The sequence below is a fragment of the Phocoena sinus genome, chromosome 17 (genome assembly GCF_008692025.1).
Source record: "Phocoena sinus isolate mPhoSin1 chromosome 17, mPhoSin1.pri, whole genome shotgun sequence".
Classification (NCBI taxonomy): domain Eukaryota; kingdom Metazoa; phylum Chordata; class Mammalia; order Artiodactyla; family Phocoenidae; genus Phocoena; species Phocoena sinus.
This window is the reverse complement of record NC_045779.1, coordinates 20,580,974-20,595,060: the sequence shown is the minus strand read 5'-3', so window position 1 is coordinate 20,595,060 and position 14,087 is coordinate 20,580,974. Positions and strand designations below refer to the sequence as shown.

Below are 14,087 nucleotides of genomic sequence, written 5' to 3'. Positions count from 1 at the left end.
TGTAGCAACATGGGTGAAATTCCCCTTAAATCATCTGAATATAATGCTGCTAAGAAGGCATAGTCTCCATCTTTTACCACACACATAAGCATGCAAAGCACAGGAACTAGTGATTGTATTGACAGGGCAGTAAAAATCCAATCAACTCATCAATTACCAAAACTAACTCCACCATCCAGGTTGTTTGACTTGGGGAAAAATAATACCCAGCTTATACATTGTGTAAAACTGACCATTTAGGTAAAACTTCATTGTGTGTAAATGTAGATGTGAGAAATTATCCAGCATAAGTTACCTGTTCTTTAAGAAATTGCTTTACATATGCATCCAAATATTGGCTACATTTGATTTAATTTATTTATTACATACTGGGTTGGCCAAAAGGTTCGTCTGGGTTTTCGTCCACTCTTACAGAAAATCCGAACAAACTTTTTGGCCAAGCCAATATTCAATTTATTATATATAATATTGATATATTCTATATAAGATTTAAATTATTTGTATAAGGGATCTGATCAGTTCTAATTAGAGCAGTTCCAGAGATAGTTCATTACATAAATTATGAGAGTAACAAATGTAGCTCATTCAAGACAGACAAGAATAAGACCAATTACCTGAGGTCGCTCTCAACTGCTGCTCTGTAACATCATCCTCACAGGTCCTGGCTCCCAAAGAGGCAGTTTCTGCAGAGGACATCAGAGTGAAAGGTAATCAGCATGCCATGTTCAGCTCTGCAGTGTCAGCCAGTATCACAAGAACCCAAAATTTGGCTTTCAAAGAGATATGCCTCAGGCAGAACTCAGGTGAATCTCTGGCACACCTTACATCCTAGTGGCTGGAAAAATGAGCCCAGGGAGTGGCAAGATTAGATCTAACTCTCAATAATCAGCAGCACACAGCAAGTTTAATAATACAGATAAAATATGGAAACAAGAAAGGCTCATTCTGGTTTTTCCCACTTGGTTATTTGGCCAAGCCTACATGTTATAATGACAATGGCACATTACATAAACTATGAGCATACTTTTACTTCTCTGTCAAGGTACCAAAAAAAAGAAAAAAATAATGCTCAGTATATGGTAGCTGATGTGAGAGACCAAAGCAAAAAACAAGCACTTGAAGAAACCTGAAGAATACGTCCAAGTCATCAATAAATCCACATCTTTATTCTGATCTTTTAGGTGAGCTCCAGAGCAGAAGTGCCGGCAATGTTTGCTGGTTTGCTAAACTTATCCCCAGACAGAAATCATAGGTTTCACCTAGCTCCGTTCTTCCTTTGGGTTCCCTGTTGTAGGGAAATCTGTAAAAAACAACTAGACTTCAGAAATCACTTTCCACACCGTATTCTTTCTCTACTGACTCAACACATGGCGTTGATTCCATTTTACAAAGTCTCTTGTCACGTCTGTTTCTCTATTCTTCTGTCATCATCTCTTTCCTGACAATTTCAATAGCCTCTACAACAATCTCTGGAATTCCATGTCTTTCCAATCTAATATCTCATAATATCTCAAGAGCTATCATTCAAGAAAGTAAAATTGCTTGAGTAAACATCATGGCCCTAGCACTGGATTTTCAGTATATTACTTGACCTCTTTAAGCCCTGATTCCCTCAGTTGTAAAATACAGATATAACTACATAAATAATCAACAACCATAAGAGAAAATAATCCAAATAAAGGGAAAGTATGATATGGTCTTTTTTTTGTTTGTTTGTTTTTTGCAGTACGCGGGCCTCTCACTGTCGTGACCTCTCCCGTTGCGGAGCACAGGCTCCGGACACGCATGCTCAGTGGCTATGGCTCACGGGCCCAGCTGCTCTGCGGCATGTGGGATCTTCCTGGACCGGGGCACGAACCCGTGTCCCCTGAATCAGCAGGTGGACTCTCAACCACTGTGCCACCAGGGAAGCCCCTGATATGGTCTTTAAAATGAGAAAAGGCCGTATGTTGTTGAGAGGATAAAAAAGCTGTCACACAATCCTTACACTGTTAAATAGACTCAAGTTCATCTAATATTTCAGGCAATAGCAGCTGTGGTTGGTTCTGAGGGCTTTAATTAAACAAATAATTAACCTTTAAAATAGAAGTGCACACCGAAGCACTATTATTGCCTTCACTAGTTGTTTTTCCTGCTACATACAAAACCTTTGGCCTTTGATGGTAAACTATTTAAAAACACTACAATCATAATAAATACCCAGTGTCCTTTCCCAAACAACAACAACAAAAAAAAAAACAATTATCTTGTAACTATATCTTAAATTAGTTTTGAAAAAAAGAATTTGTCATCCGTCTTTGCTTATAAATTCAGGAATAACTTCCAAAAAATCACAACATTCGTGTCCAATCAATATGTCTCTCAAGAAGGCCACTTCTTCCTCCTGGCAATCTCTCATACCTTTATTCCTTGATCAATATTGTTCCTTTTATATTTTGAATGTCTTTTTTTCTTCTCCTGTTAAACTCTCATTCTTCCCTCAATATCTAAAGCAAGTATCACCTCCTCTGTGCTTTCATTAACAATTAGCTTATACATATGTCTCAGTACTTTTGCTGTATTGTGATAACTTTTATATGATTCATGTCTATTTCCCCAAGAAACTGTGAGTTCCTTGAGAGCTTTCATTTTAAGAGATTCTCAACTTAGGACAAAGTGAGGCATATCAAAGTCACCTAGGATACCTTTATTCAAAATACTAAACCACACCCTATATCCTGAAACAGATGAATCTCAAGATGAGAATTTTATAAAAGCTTCCCAGAGCCTCAGAACTCTAAATTCAAAGCTTCCTCAATTATACCAAAAACAGAGAAGTCCTCTCTATATATATATATATATATATATATATATATATATATAAACGTGTACGTGTAAAACCATTTCTTCCCCTCTTTTCTAGCAAAAAACAATTCTATTTTATCAAATAATCCTTACCATTTCACACACACACACACACACACACACACACACTTCAATGTATTAAATAGTCTTGTTCAAATAGATATCAGTAGTAGCTAAGTGAATGTGACCAAATGACTGCTACTCTTTAAAGATTCCTGAAAATAAAAAGAAAACAATGACATCTTATTAAGTTTGTATCTCTGCCAGATACTGTGGTAAACTATTTGTGTAAAAACAGTCATGTAACCCTCACAATAAAATCATGAGGTAATGCTTAATCTTTATTTTAAAAATCAGAAGCCTGGGGGCTCCAAGATGTTAAGGTCACTTGCCCCAGGTCCCGAAGTTTGAAACTGACAGAGCCTGAAATGAAACCCAGGTCAGTATGGTAAAAAAGTCTGAAATTTTGGATGTGTCCAGCTTTAATACCACAGTATTTAGAAGCTTATAAAGGTTTTCCTACCTTTGTGGAGGCCAGAAAACTAAGTGTGTGCATGTGGAGAGGGGTGGGAAGGAAGAAGGAAGAAAGCAATTTTTCACTAGTCCTGTGAAATTTCTAATATTTCATAAAAGATTACATTCTTTGAATATAAAATGTAACCAAATAATAGTTTGGTGCCACATTGAAATCCTTACATTTAATAGTGATTTAAGGAAATGTGCAAAATGTCAAAACCAAAACTGTTATTTCATCTCACAAATTAGATCATGTGGCACTTGGAGACTACTCCGAAGAGAGTGACTTGTGCAAATAATTTTATAAAGGAATGTAGTGCAGTATGCCACAGAATTCTTTCTAGATCCTCAACAATAGTGCCTCCTTTATACAAATGATATAAATATTTTAATAAAGGAGATTTTAACTTATCAAATGAACTGATTATAGTTTTCTGCCTGTGTTAAATGACATGTTTAAAGCCTACTAATGATACATAGCATCTTTCAATATTTCACTTTAATAATTGCTCTGTAATAACAAATCTGACTGTTGTTAACATGATCTGTCTCTTTTGCTGGTGATTTAATTAGATTACTAACTTGTGTTCTCTAGCACCTGACCTTTCTTATTTAATACTATTTAAAAATAAGACCACTGGGACTTCCCTGGTGGTGCAGTGGTTAAGAACCCACCTGCCAATACAGGGGACATGGGTTCAAGCCCTGGTCCAGGAAGATCCCACATGCTGTGGAGCAACTAAGCCCATGCACCACAACTACTGAGCCTTCACTGTAGAGCCTGAAAGCCACAACTACTGAAGCCTGTGCGGCTAAAGCCCGTGCTCCACAACAAGAGAAGACATCGCAATGAGAAGCCTGCGCACCGCAATGAAGAGTAACCCCTGCTTGCTGCAACTAGAGAAAGCCTGCGTGCAGCAACGAAGACCCAATGCAGCCAAAAATAAAATAAATAAATTTATTAAAAAAAAAATAAGACCACTGATAATTCATTCAATATTTTACTCCATTCTGTCAACTTTGTGATGATCACACATTTGAAAATGATACCAAATTATTTTTATTAACACAAGGTAGGAGTAATTGCTGCATTTTCTGAGGAATAGTATATTAATTACCACAATCACCATCACTACCACTAACATTTTACAGCATTTGCTTTGTGCCAGGTACTGACTGATGCCCTTTATATGTGTTAGGACACCTCAAGCAAGAGGCGGAGTTATGATTCGAACCCATATAGCTTTATTCAGGAATAGCTCTCTTAACCACAATGATATACTGAACCATATTTTTTAAATCCTAAAAGTGGCTTTCTTTCTGATTCTATAATTATTTCTCATTTCCCTTTTTTCTCATTTGACCTGAGTTCTGCTAATCACCTTTTCCCTTACCCCAAACCAAATGGTTACATCTACAGAGACAATGCTTAAAACCTAAATTTGGGCTTCCCTGGTGGCGCAGTGGTTGAGAGTCCGCCTGCTGATGCAGGGTACACGGGTTCGTGCCCCGGTCTGGGAGGATCCCACATGCCGCGGAGTGGCTGGGCCCGTGAGCCATGGCCGCTGAGCCTGCGTGTCCGGAGCCTGCGTGTCCGGAGCCTGTGCTCCGCAACGGGAGAGGCCGCAGCGGTGAGAGGCCCGCGTACCGCAAACAAACAAAAAAACCTAAATTTTTAGGGTTCTTACTCCTTTTAATCATGAGAATGAAAGCCCTCACCACTCTCTCTCTTTTTTTGTCCTGCCACACCTACTCATAAGCTTGTCCACCTCACTACTCCTTTTTTCCTTCCCTTGTTTGAATAATATTTATTCTGTAAGTTAACTGATAACTTTCAGGCATTCAATCTTAGTTCAAAAGTCATCAAGTTCTTATCTGGCAAATCTTGATTTTTTTTTTTTCCTGCAAATTGGAATAATACTTTAAAAAAACTATATAATCCATACAAATCTAATGATCAGGGCAAGATCTGGAATTTTTAATTTTTTAAAGCAGGCTAGATACACAGAGAATTCTAAGTTTAAGATTGCTGTCATTAGGGAATAAATCTAATCTAATCTGCACTTGATTATTGCAGCAGCCCCGTGCTTTTTATATTCTTATCAGCAAATCTGGGAAGCGTTTGGCACAAGTTCAGTGGAAGTTGGAATTTTTAAAATAATGGTTGAATGTTTAAGTTGCTAAGTATAGTACTAAAATAGTATTTGCTTACAAAACTTCCATGTCTCAACCCCTCCCATTGATTTGTTAATGCATTAAATAATCAAGTGCATCACTATTTTTAGTAAAATGTTTAGCACATAAAATAAAAAATACACCACCAAACAGAGTAAATATTAAGCTAATTGGTCTAAAGTAATAAAGAGAAAAAAAAACGTTTTCTGTAGCCCTAGGTCCTAGATAACATTTTGAGTTCCACTTTACTTTCATCCATTAAATATATATATATATATATATATATATATGCCTATTCTTATTTTATAATTGGAGAATAAGACCAAATTCTGAAAGAGAATGCACAAATTTCAACAGCCCTTCTAGCTCCTCCCCCCATTTTTTGAAGTCCCTCCTCTCTCTACCTCAGCTCTGTGACTCATTGTAAAAGGTATCTTACAGACTGGGAATACAGAGAAGATACTTGCAGCTCTCTAGTTTCAAAATAATAAGTGAATATTTGTTGGAAACCTGTTAGGTGCTAAGCACATAACACGCATTTCCTTACTCCATCCTCACAGTAAATCTGTCACAGAAAAGCCATTGCTTTTACGGAAGAGATGAGATATCAAAGCTCAGACGTTTGTCCAAAGGCACAGAGTGGCAGAAGGTAGGATTTCAACTGAGTGAGTCTGATTCCAAAGCTCTGGACTCTCCCCTGGACAGGGGTGCCTCCAGCCAGCCCCCAGGACTCCTGGGCCAGGAAGCCTAAAAACTTTGAGTTTCCTACCTCCTAAAAAAACAGCTCAGACCCCTTCAAAGCAGATTCACCATAACAAGATCAATATTTAGAAGAACACATCAAATTCAACATTTATTACTACCGTGGTAGTTCACATTTTAATAAAAACCTCTGGACTTGCTTGTGTGTTGCAAAAGAGAAGCCTGTTTCCAGTTGAAGCAAGTTTGCAATTAAAAATAGTTTCAAGTGGTCTTCTCCATCCTTTTCCTATGTGGATACAAAGAGTGTGCTAAAAAAGCTAAGCAACTCAGTATGTTACCAAATGGTTTTGAGTTACCAAGCAACATCATCATTGTTGATCTGCAGTGCTTTCTCTTAAATTAGTTCCTCTAGGCAGTAATAGATTGAAGTGCATTGGATGCTCCAGTGTCAATTACCTGAATGGGGCTGGATTTGTAATTTTTTACTTTCTCAAAAAGTAAAGCTCCTCTGCCCTGCCCTGTCTGGTTTTACCCAGAAGTTATTTTTATATAGTAAGGCAGTAGTATCTCCTGGGACCTCCCGGCCAGGAATGTGTGATCACTTCTTTCTGCTTCTTGAATCATCTATGACCTCAGTGTAATGGGACCTCAAAAGAATTTAATAAGTTCCTGATATCAATTAGTTTCAATAAATTACTCATACATCCTCTTAAGGTCTCACATTTTAAAGTGCTGAAATATTTTTTCTTAAATTTACTAATGCCTAATACATCTCTCCATATAAGATTCTATTTTATTTGATTATTTTGAAAGTAAAAGATTGAACTTCTCTTATAATTTAGAGATAATAGCACATTCCCATCTATCAACCAGTTGCCCAGTTATCTAGACTCGAGTCCTTATAGGATTTGTGACAATCTCTCTTTATATTGTCTAAAACGATTTTCATTCCTTAGCATACTATGCTGGCTTGGCTAGGTTTCTCATTAACACAGGGACACGTCTTGTCCACACATGGATCCCTAGCCTACCCAGTAGGGACATGTGGAACACTGGCTACTTATTTCAACACTTTGTTTTCTATCTCATAGCTAGTTTTTAATCCTTTACTTTCTACTCCACAGTTGCCAAGTTTTCTGAATAGCCTCATATTAGGTTAAAAGCCTTGCAAAGTTATTTTTCAAAATAGAAAAGAAAATAAATGTTTAGCCAGCAGTGCATCTTTATCACGATTTCCTTTAACTCTATCAAAGACCCCTTACAAGGGTATCGTTTACTCTAAGGGAAGTTGCATTCCTTTGTCTCAGTCATTATTTGGTTCTTAGAAATTTCTACAACTTCTCTCACACTTTCACCTCAAAGACTTCTGTAATGATAGGTGCTTCCCGCAAAGACTGCATTGTTTTAAAATTACTGCAACAATACTAGAGTTGAATCAGTTTCACAACTTAAAAAAATGTTTTCTGGACTCTGCAATGATAATCTGCAATGATTTCATCATTCCCAAGATTTTACTTCAATCATATTCAATGAGTTACTTGGGCATGCTTCTTTGGAACCATTATCCATGAAACCATCATTCACTCTGGCTGTGGAGAAGCAGAGAAAGTAACCCTGTGTTGAAATAATAGTCATTTTTAAAAAAAACTATTTGAGAGTCATTCTCTTCGCTTGAAATTTTGAGCAAAGATAAAAGATAAGACATCAGTAACATAAAAATAGCCCACTTCTGCTATAGCTAAGTGGCCCTTAGAAGCCTATGTTGTTCAAAAACAATTTCATTTGAAGAATATCGACTACTCCTATGTATATGTTTGTGCTAGGGAAAAACAAAAAAAACAACCATGCACTTAAGATACAAATACACTCAGGCTTGAATCCCAGCTCCACCACTTTCTAACTACTTGAAGAAGCAAGTTACTTAGCTTCCCTGAAATTCAGGATCCTATATGTGAAAATGGAAACAAAAATACCCAGATTTCAGGGGATAATAAGAAGTAATGTTAATAAATATATAAAGCATCTAGTACTGAGTAATTAGTAGATGTGTTCACAGATGATTCTTCTCTGGCTTGGTCCACACTGCTGAACAGAAGTTATTCAAAGAAGAGACTACATCAATTTGGTATATTGACATTTTAGATTATAGTTATATGTAATGGACTCTCTGTCCATCAGTTAAGTGTTTTAAGCCTTTAAAAGATCACTATTATTTGTGTAGATATTTTAGAAATAGCAAATGTTAACAAGACTAAACATTGGTTTCCTAAGCAGCATAGTTTGTAAGGTCTTTTTTTTTTTTTTAATCCCTAAGCAAATTTTACATATGCTGCAACAAAAGTAGTATGTGAACCACATTGTAAAGACTGTTCAGTTCACAGTAGTTTGGCCATTTACAAAAGATATAATGAGGGAGATGAATTCAAAGGAGTTGTGGTGATGGACAAGTCAGCCCTAGGTTTTCCCTAGCAAGAGAGGGATCCTCCCCTCCCCAATTCCAAACTCCCACCATCAGTATAATATTAACAGAAAAACTCAACCAGAAGTCAAATCTCAGAATACAGGTCTGCAAATGTGGCATTCTCCAAAAATCAAAAAATCTCCATTTATACACAAACATTGGGTCAAGTAATTTTCTAGACTATTCCTTACACTGCAGTCACCTAAATCATATGACCTACTGAGAACATCATCAAAGCACAAAACATTTATTTTTTTTCTCCGAAGCAATCCCTAATGAACCGAAGACAGTACGTTAGAGCTTTCACAAAGCCAAGTTAAGTGGGAAAGGTAAAAAAATAGGAATTAAAACTCTGCTTCAATCCATGTAGATTTAAACTGATCTATTAGCATTTTGGAGCCAGTCTTCCTATTATAAAGTGAGGATAAAGTGGTCTGTTCTGCTTGCCTCACAAAGTCACCGTAAGGATGAAGTGGAACTTGTTATCATCACCTCCAGGTGATCATGCAAGACAGGGAAATACAATCTTCGTACTACACTTTCTAAATATTGAATGTCTTAAATACGCTGACATGGAAGGCACCACTACTACTTATAGTAAACGATCCTATACAGTTATATATATGGGGGAAATGATTGCTTCCCATGTGCAGGCTTATTTATTTTGTGAATTATATATGGCCATAAAAGAAAATCCTCATATGACTAAATCAATTCTTTTTATCAACACTGTAGTTGCTGAAATAAATTTATCAATAACCTAAGATGGAGAAGTTCCCTAAATTATATGTAAATAATCCTCGGGTTATTACTGTTCAGAATTTTCTACATTTCACCACATTAGGAAAGGTCAAATTTATATAATCATATAGCCCAAATTATACTTACAAGAATTGACCTGGGCAATGATGGATACAAACATAAGTAAAATAAATCTGGAGAGGGAAAGTTAGTGAAAGTATGCATAGTCCCAGAAAAGGAAGATTAGAAAGGCTAGGCTGAAGCCAAGAATGAAATATGTACTATTGGAACCTGCTATGAATTTTCAAGACAATACTTATGCGTACCCATGAAATGTTTATTTAATAAATCATTCATTAATGAACAGATTGATGAGATTTGGCACATTGTTTCTTTGGACTGTATTAGTGGCAGAAAAAATGGTTTCTGAGACACAGCCAATTTTTTTCTTCTTTGTCTGGATGCAAGTATTGCAGAGGGTCCCTTGATCTGGGCAAAGTGAGAGTTTTAAGCAGGAGATGCCATGATCATATTTGCATCTTTGGGATGCTATGCAGGGGATGGAATGGAGGAGGAAGATTTTGGTTATTCAAAAAAAAAAAAAAAAGGACACTGGAACATTCATTGTACTTCCATCTATTACCTTCTAGAAGAAATCATGGATTAAAGGAAGAATAGTGATTCTATTGGAGAGAAAAGGACTGTTAAAACATCCAAGATTGGGGTAAGAGAAAAGATGATGAGCTCAATTTTGGACATGAATTAGAGGAGAGCTGATGAGTAAACATTTAAGTTTCTGAAACTAGATTCTGGAAGAGAAGTCTGAGTTGAAAATCATTTGGAAGAAGTCATAACTAATATTAGTGAGTAGATGGCACTCCTGAGGAAGAACACATAGCATACAGAAGAGGACAGCTGAGGACAGAACCTTAAGGAAGGAAAATTAAGAAGCAAGTGGCTTGAAGATTACTGAAAGAATACAAAAGATGATGATGGAGAACAAAGAGGTAGGCACAAGACCCTGGAGTGATCGGTAAAACAGTGACCAAAGGAAAAGAACTTTCCAGAGGTTTGAGGCATGGCATAAAATTACACAGAGAAGTAAAATAAGGCCCTGGTGATATTGTGAGAGATCATGGTGAAAGAGGCAGTAGCGGGATGGTACATACTTCATAGAAGGAGTAGATAGAACTTGCTGATGGGTCTGATGAGGAAAGTGACAGAAGAAGACGGATCAAAGATGATTCCAATGTTTTTTGCCCAAGAAATTAGAGGAATGGAGAGCCTGTTTACTGAGATGAGGAAAAGTGCAGGTGGAACAAGTTGGGAGCAAGGAGAAGGTTTGGAATCAGTAATTTGGAAAATGTTTTGTTTGAGATGCTTTGTTTATATACCTAAGTAAAGGTGTCAAGTAGGTAAGTGTGGCAGTGGGGGCAGAGAGGAGAGGGCGAGGGCAAGAGAGAAGGAAAAGGAGAAGGAGATGTAGGAAGGAAGGGAAGGAGGGAGGGAGGCAGGAAGGAAGGAAGAGGTCAACATATAGATGCTCATTTAAGTCCTTGAGATGAGATTGAATAATATCACCTAGAGGATACATGAGGGTACATGACTGAACCCAGGATACACTCTTACACAGGACACATCAAAGGAGGGGATGCTGTGAGCAGTCCACTCCAGCAGGGCAAAGCACTTTATCCTTGACATTGTTTAGAATTGCCAGTGAGTGGTAAAAATAATAATCAAGCAGGCTAAACTTTAGTCAGTTTTATTACTGCTTTTAAATTCCTATAGGAATGCTGCCACCTTATTGCCTGAACGGGGGTGGAATAGTCACACTATCCCCTCCTCAAATAAGAAGAAACCAGTGAAGAAGACTGAGAAAGACCAGTCCATGAAGTAGAAGATCCAGAGAGAACGGGGTATGGAAGCCTCGTGAAAGAGCCATTTCAAAAAGAAGGGAGAGGTGAACTTGTTAAAAGTTGCTGGTTGGTCAGATGAGAATTAGGAATTGACCCTGATGTTCGCCGAAGAATGGGTCCTTAGTCTTTGACCAGAGCTTCTTTTGAGGAGTGGTGAAGGCAAACGCCCCCTGAATGTGGGTATAAGAGAGAATGAAGATGGAGGAATTGGAGGAGTCAAGAGCAGACGATTCTCAGGCATTTTGCTGTAAAAAGGATCAGAGAAATGGGGCAGCATGCGGAGGTGGCTGTGGCATCATGGGAGGGTTTTTTTGTTTTTTTTTTTTTTTTTTTTTTTTTTGCGGTACGCGGGCCTCTCACTGTTGTGGCCTCTCCTGTTGCGGAGCACAGGTCCCGGACGCACAGGCTCAGCTGCCATGGCTCACGGGCCCAGCCGCTCCGCGGCATGTGGGATCTTCCCGGACCGGGGAGCGAACCCGTGTCCCCTGCATCGGCAGGTGGACTCTCAACCACTGCGCCACCAAGGAAGCCCACATGGGAGGGTTTTTGTTTTGTTTTGTTTTGTTTTTTATGTAGAGTGGTGTAGAGAACGTCAGTATGAGGATGGTGATGAGCTAGTGGTGAGGGAAAATTAATGATGCAGAAGACAGTGAGGCAGTGACAAGTGTCAGATGATGGATCTCATAGCATCCAGATGGGTGTGGATTTCTGAAGCAAGTGTGAACGGGGATAGAAGTCAAATGATCACGGAAATCAATGGAAGTTAGGTTAGAACTTAAACTCATAGAAGCTGGAGGCTGTCACGATCATGACAAAAGTTGGGGATGAGAGTTGGGGGAGTACAAAGTTACAGAGGAGAGTAAAGAGGTGCCAAAATGAATGAGAATGTTGTAAAACAGGGACTAGAAAAGAGGGCCAGATAGCAAAATCCATTTTGTTTTAGCATATAAAATATTCCTATTGTCCTTTTTTGTGATACCCAATGACAGAAACCATTTTTGCTGAGTAAAGATTTGACCAGTAATCCTATCTAGCTATGAGCCAGGACCACTACTTTTTCCTTGTAGATACTATGGAGGCCATGTAAGCAATACAATTATCAACAAAAATGAAAAACCTTGCAGAACATAAACGGTCTCCTATTAAACGCTTAGATTAAGTTTTATGGCAATACTATCACATTGTATTTTTCATAATCTTTCTAAGTTTGATCAAAAAAACTTACATGTGATGCACATAGCAGATGAATTTTAGGATTTTGGTACAAGGTGATGAAAATATCTCAGAAATGTATGATGACTTGGTCCATTAAGTTTGTTGTCATGGCTAAGTAGATGAAGTAACTCATGATCATTACTAATGTAAAAGGTGACGTATAAGCTAAAACCACATTATCGTAAACATCTTATGATTAAAACAAACCAAAAAATAATTCTGCAAAAATTTAAAGATATCGCTATTCTAAAATACTTGATAATGGCAAACAGGAAAAGTGAACTTTAATACGTGTGGACAATTCACAAATGATGACCAGAATTCAAATACACGAAGGGGCAAAATAAACAAAAAGCCATAAATATGGTCACCTTAAAAAAATAAAAGGTATGTTGGGGGAAGGAGGGGGAGGAATCTCGTGGTAAAAAAATAAAAAGTAACTTTTTCTTTTATCTCACTTCTACAAACTATAAATGAAAACATCTTTAATGTGGTAAGTAATTTGAGCCAAATGTAGAATTCCCTTTTGAGGATTTTTAACATTGATATTTTTAAGGATGTAGAAAGGATAGCCATATATGTTTGACCCAATAAAATAAGTAATATTGGAATGATTTTCATCTTTTTTATGGCTAATATTTTCTAGCTTTTCTATACACTATACATTTCTTTACCCTGATCTTCACAATCTGTCCTCAAGAGGCAACAGAACTCTATCTCCCCAAATACTCTAGAACTCTTTCCAGAATAAAGAAAACAGACCTCTAATTTGCAGATCTGTGTCTGCTTTTTTGCAGCTACACTATGAATTGTTGAGAAGTATCTCTTTATAGTCACAAAATTAGAATGTAAGAGGGCAAAGCCAAATGGAATCAATTTTCATTTGTTCCAATTCAACCTTCTCCCACCCCCTACACCCCGTCTCCTCTGTGGTGCCCCTGAAAGGGTTGCAGGGTATTTATGAATTGGTGTTGGGGCACTTTGTTTTCCTTCCTTCTGCAAACACATAGTGGCAATCCTGTCTTGCTAAAAGTCTTGTAAATAGGAACCAACGAACTTCTCCAGATGGATCTCCAACAAAAATGTCAACTCTCATGAATGTTTCATTTCACCTTAGGTACAGTTCACCTCATGACCTAGTTCTGGGTTTGTTTTCATTCATGGGTTCAATGAGTATTTATTGAATACTTACTATATGCAACTCTGACAGTCACCTTATGGAAGTACAATAGAACAATTTCTAGATATTTTAGTTTAATCAATCTTTTTTATTCAGATAAAAAACTGTCCTGGACTTACATTGTTCCACATTCCATAAAAGATTTCTTCAATACTTATTTAGCATAAATGACATTAACAGGCTAATATAAGTATAACCTCTAAATGTTATAAATAAAATAGCCTCTAACATGGTTTCATTAAACTACAAAAGCCCCTAAAAAATCATGATGAAAAATGACAATGTTTTTGTTAGTTAAAAAACAACAACAACTTATAAACACATTATTTCTGCTTTG

The 14,087-nt window shown here is 37.3% G+C and overlaps 1 protein-coding gene across 2 annotated transcripts in view; it reads right to left on the bottom strand.

The window, feature by feature from the left end:
- ZFHX4 (zinc finger homeobox 4) overlaps nt 1-14,087 on the bottom strand; it is a 181,634-nt gene that overhangs the window by 32,547 nt on the left and 135,000 nt on the right. For both annotated transcript variants that reach the window (XM_032610394.1, XM_032610395.1), the window contains exon 5: nt 615-683. In XM_032610394.1, coding sequence (XP_032466285.1) covers nt 615-683 — 69 coding nt within the window. The remainder of the gene's footprint in view (nt 1-614; nt 684-14,087) is intronic.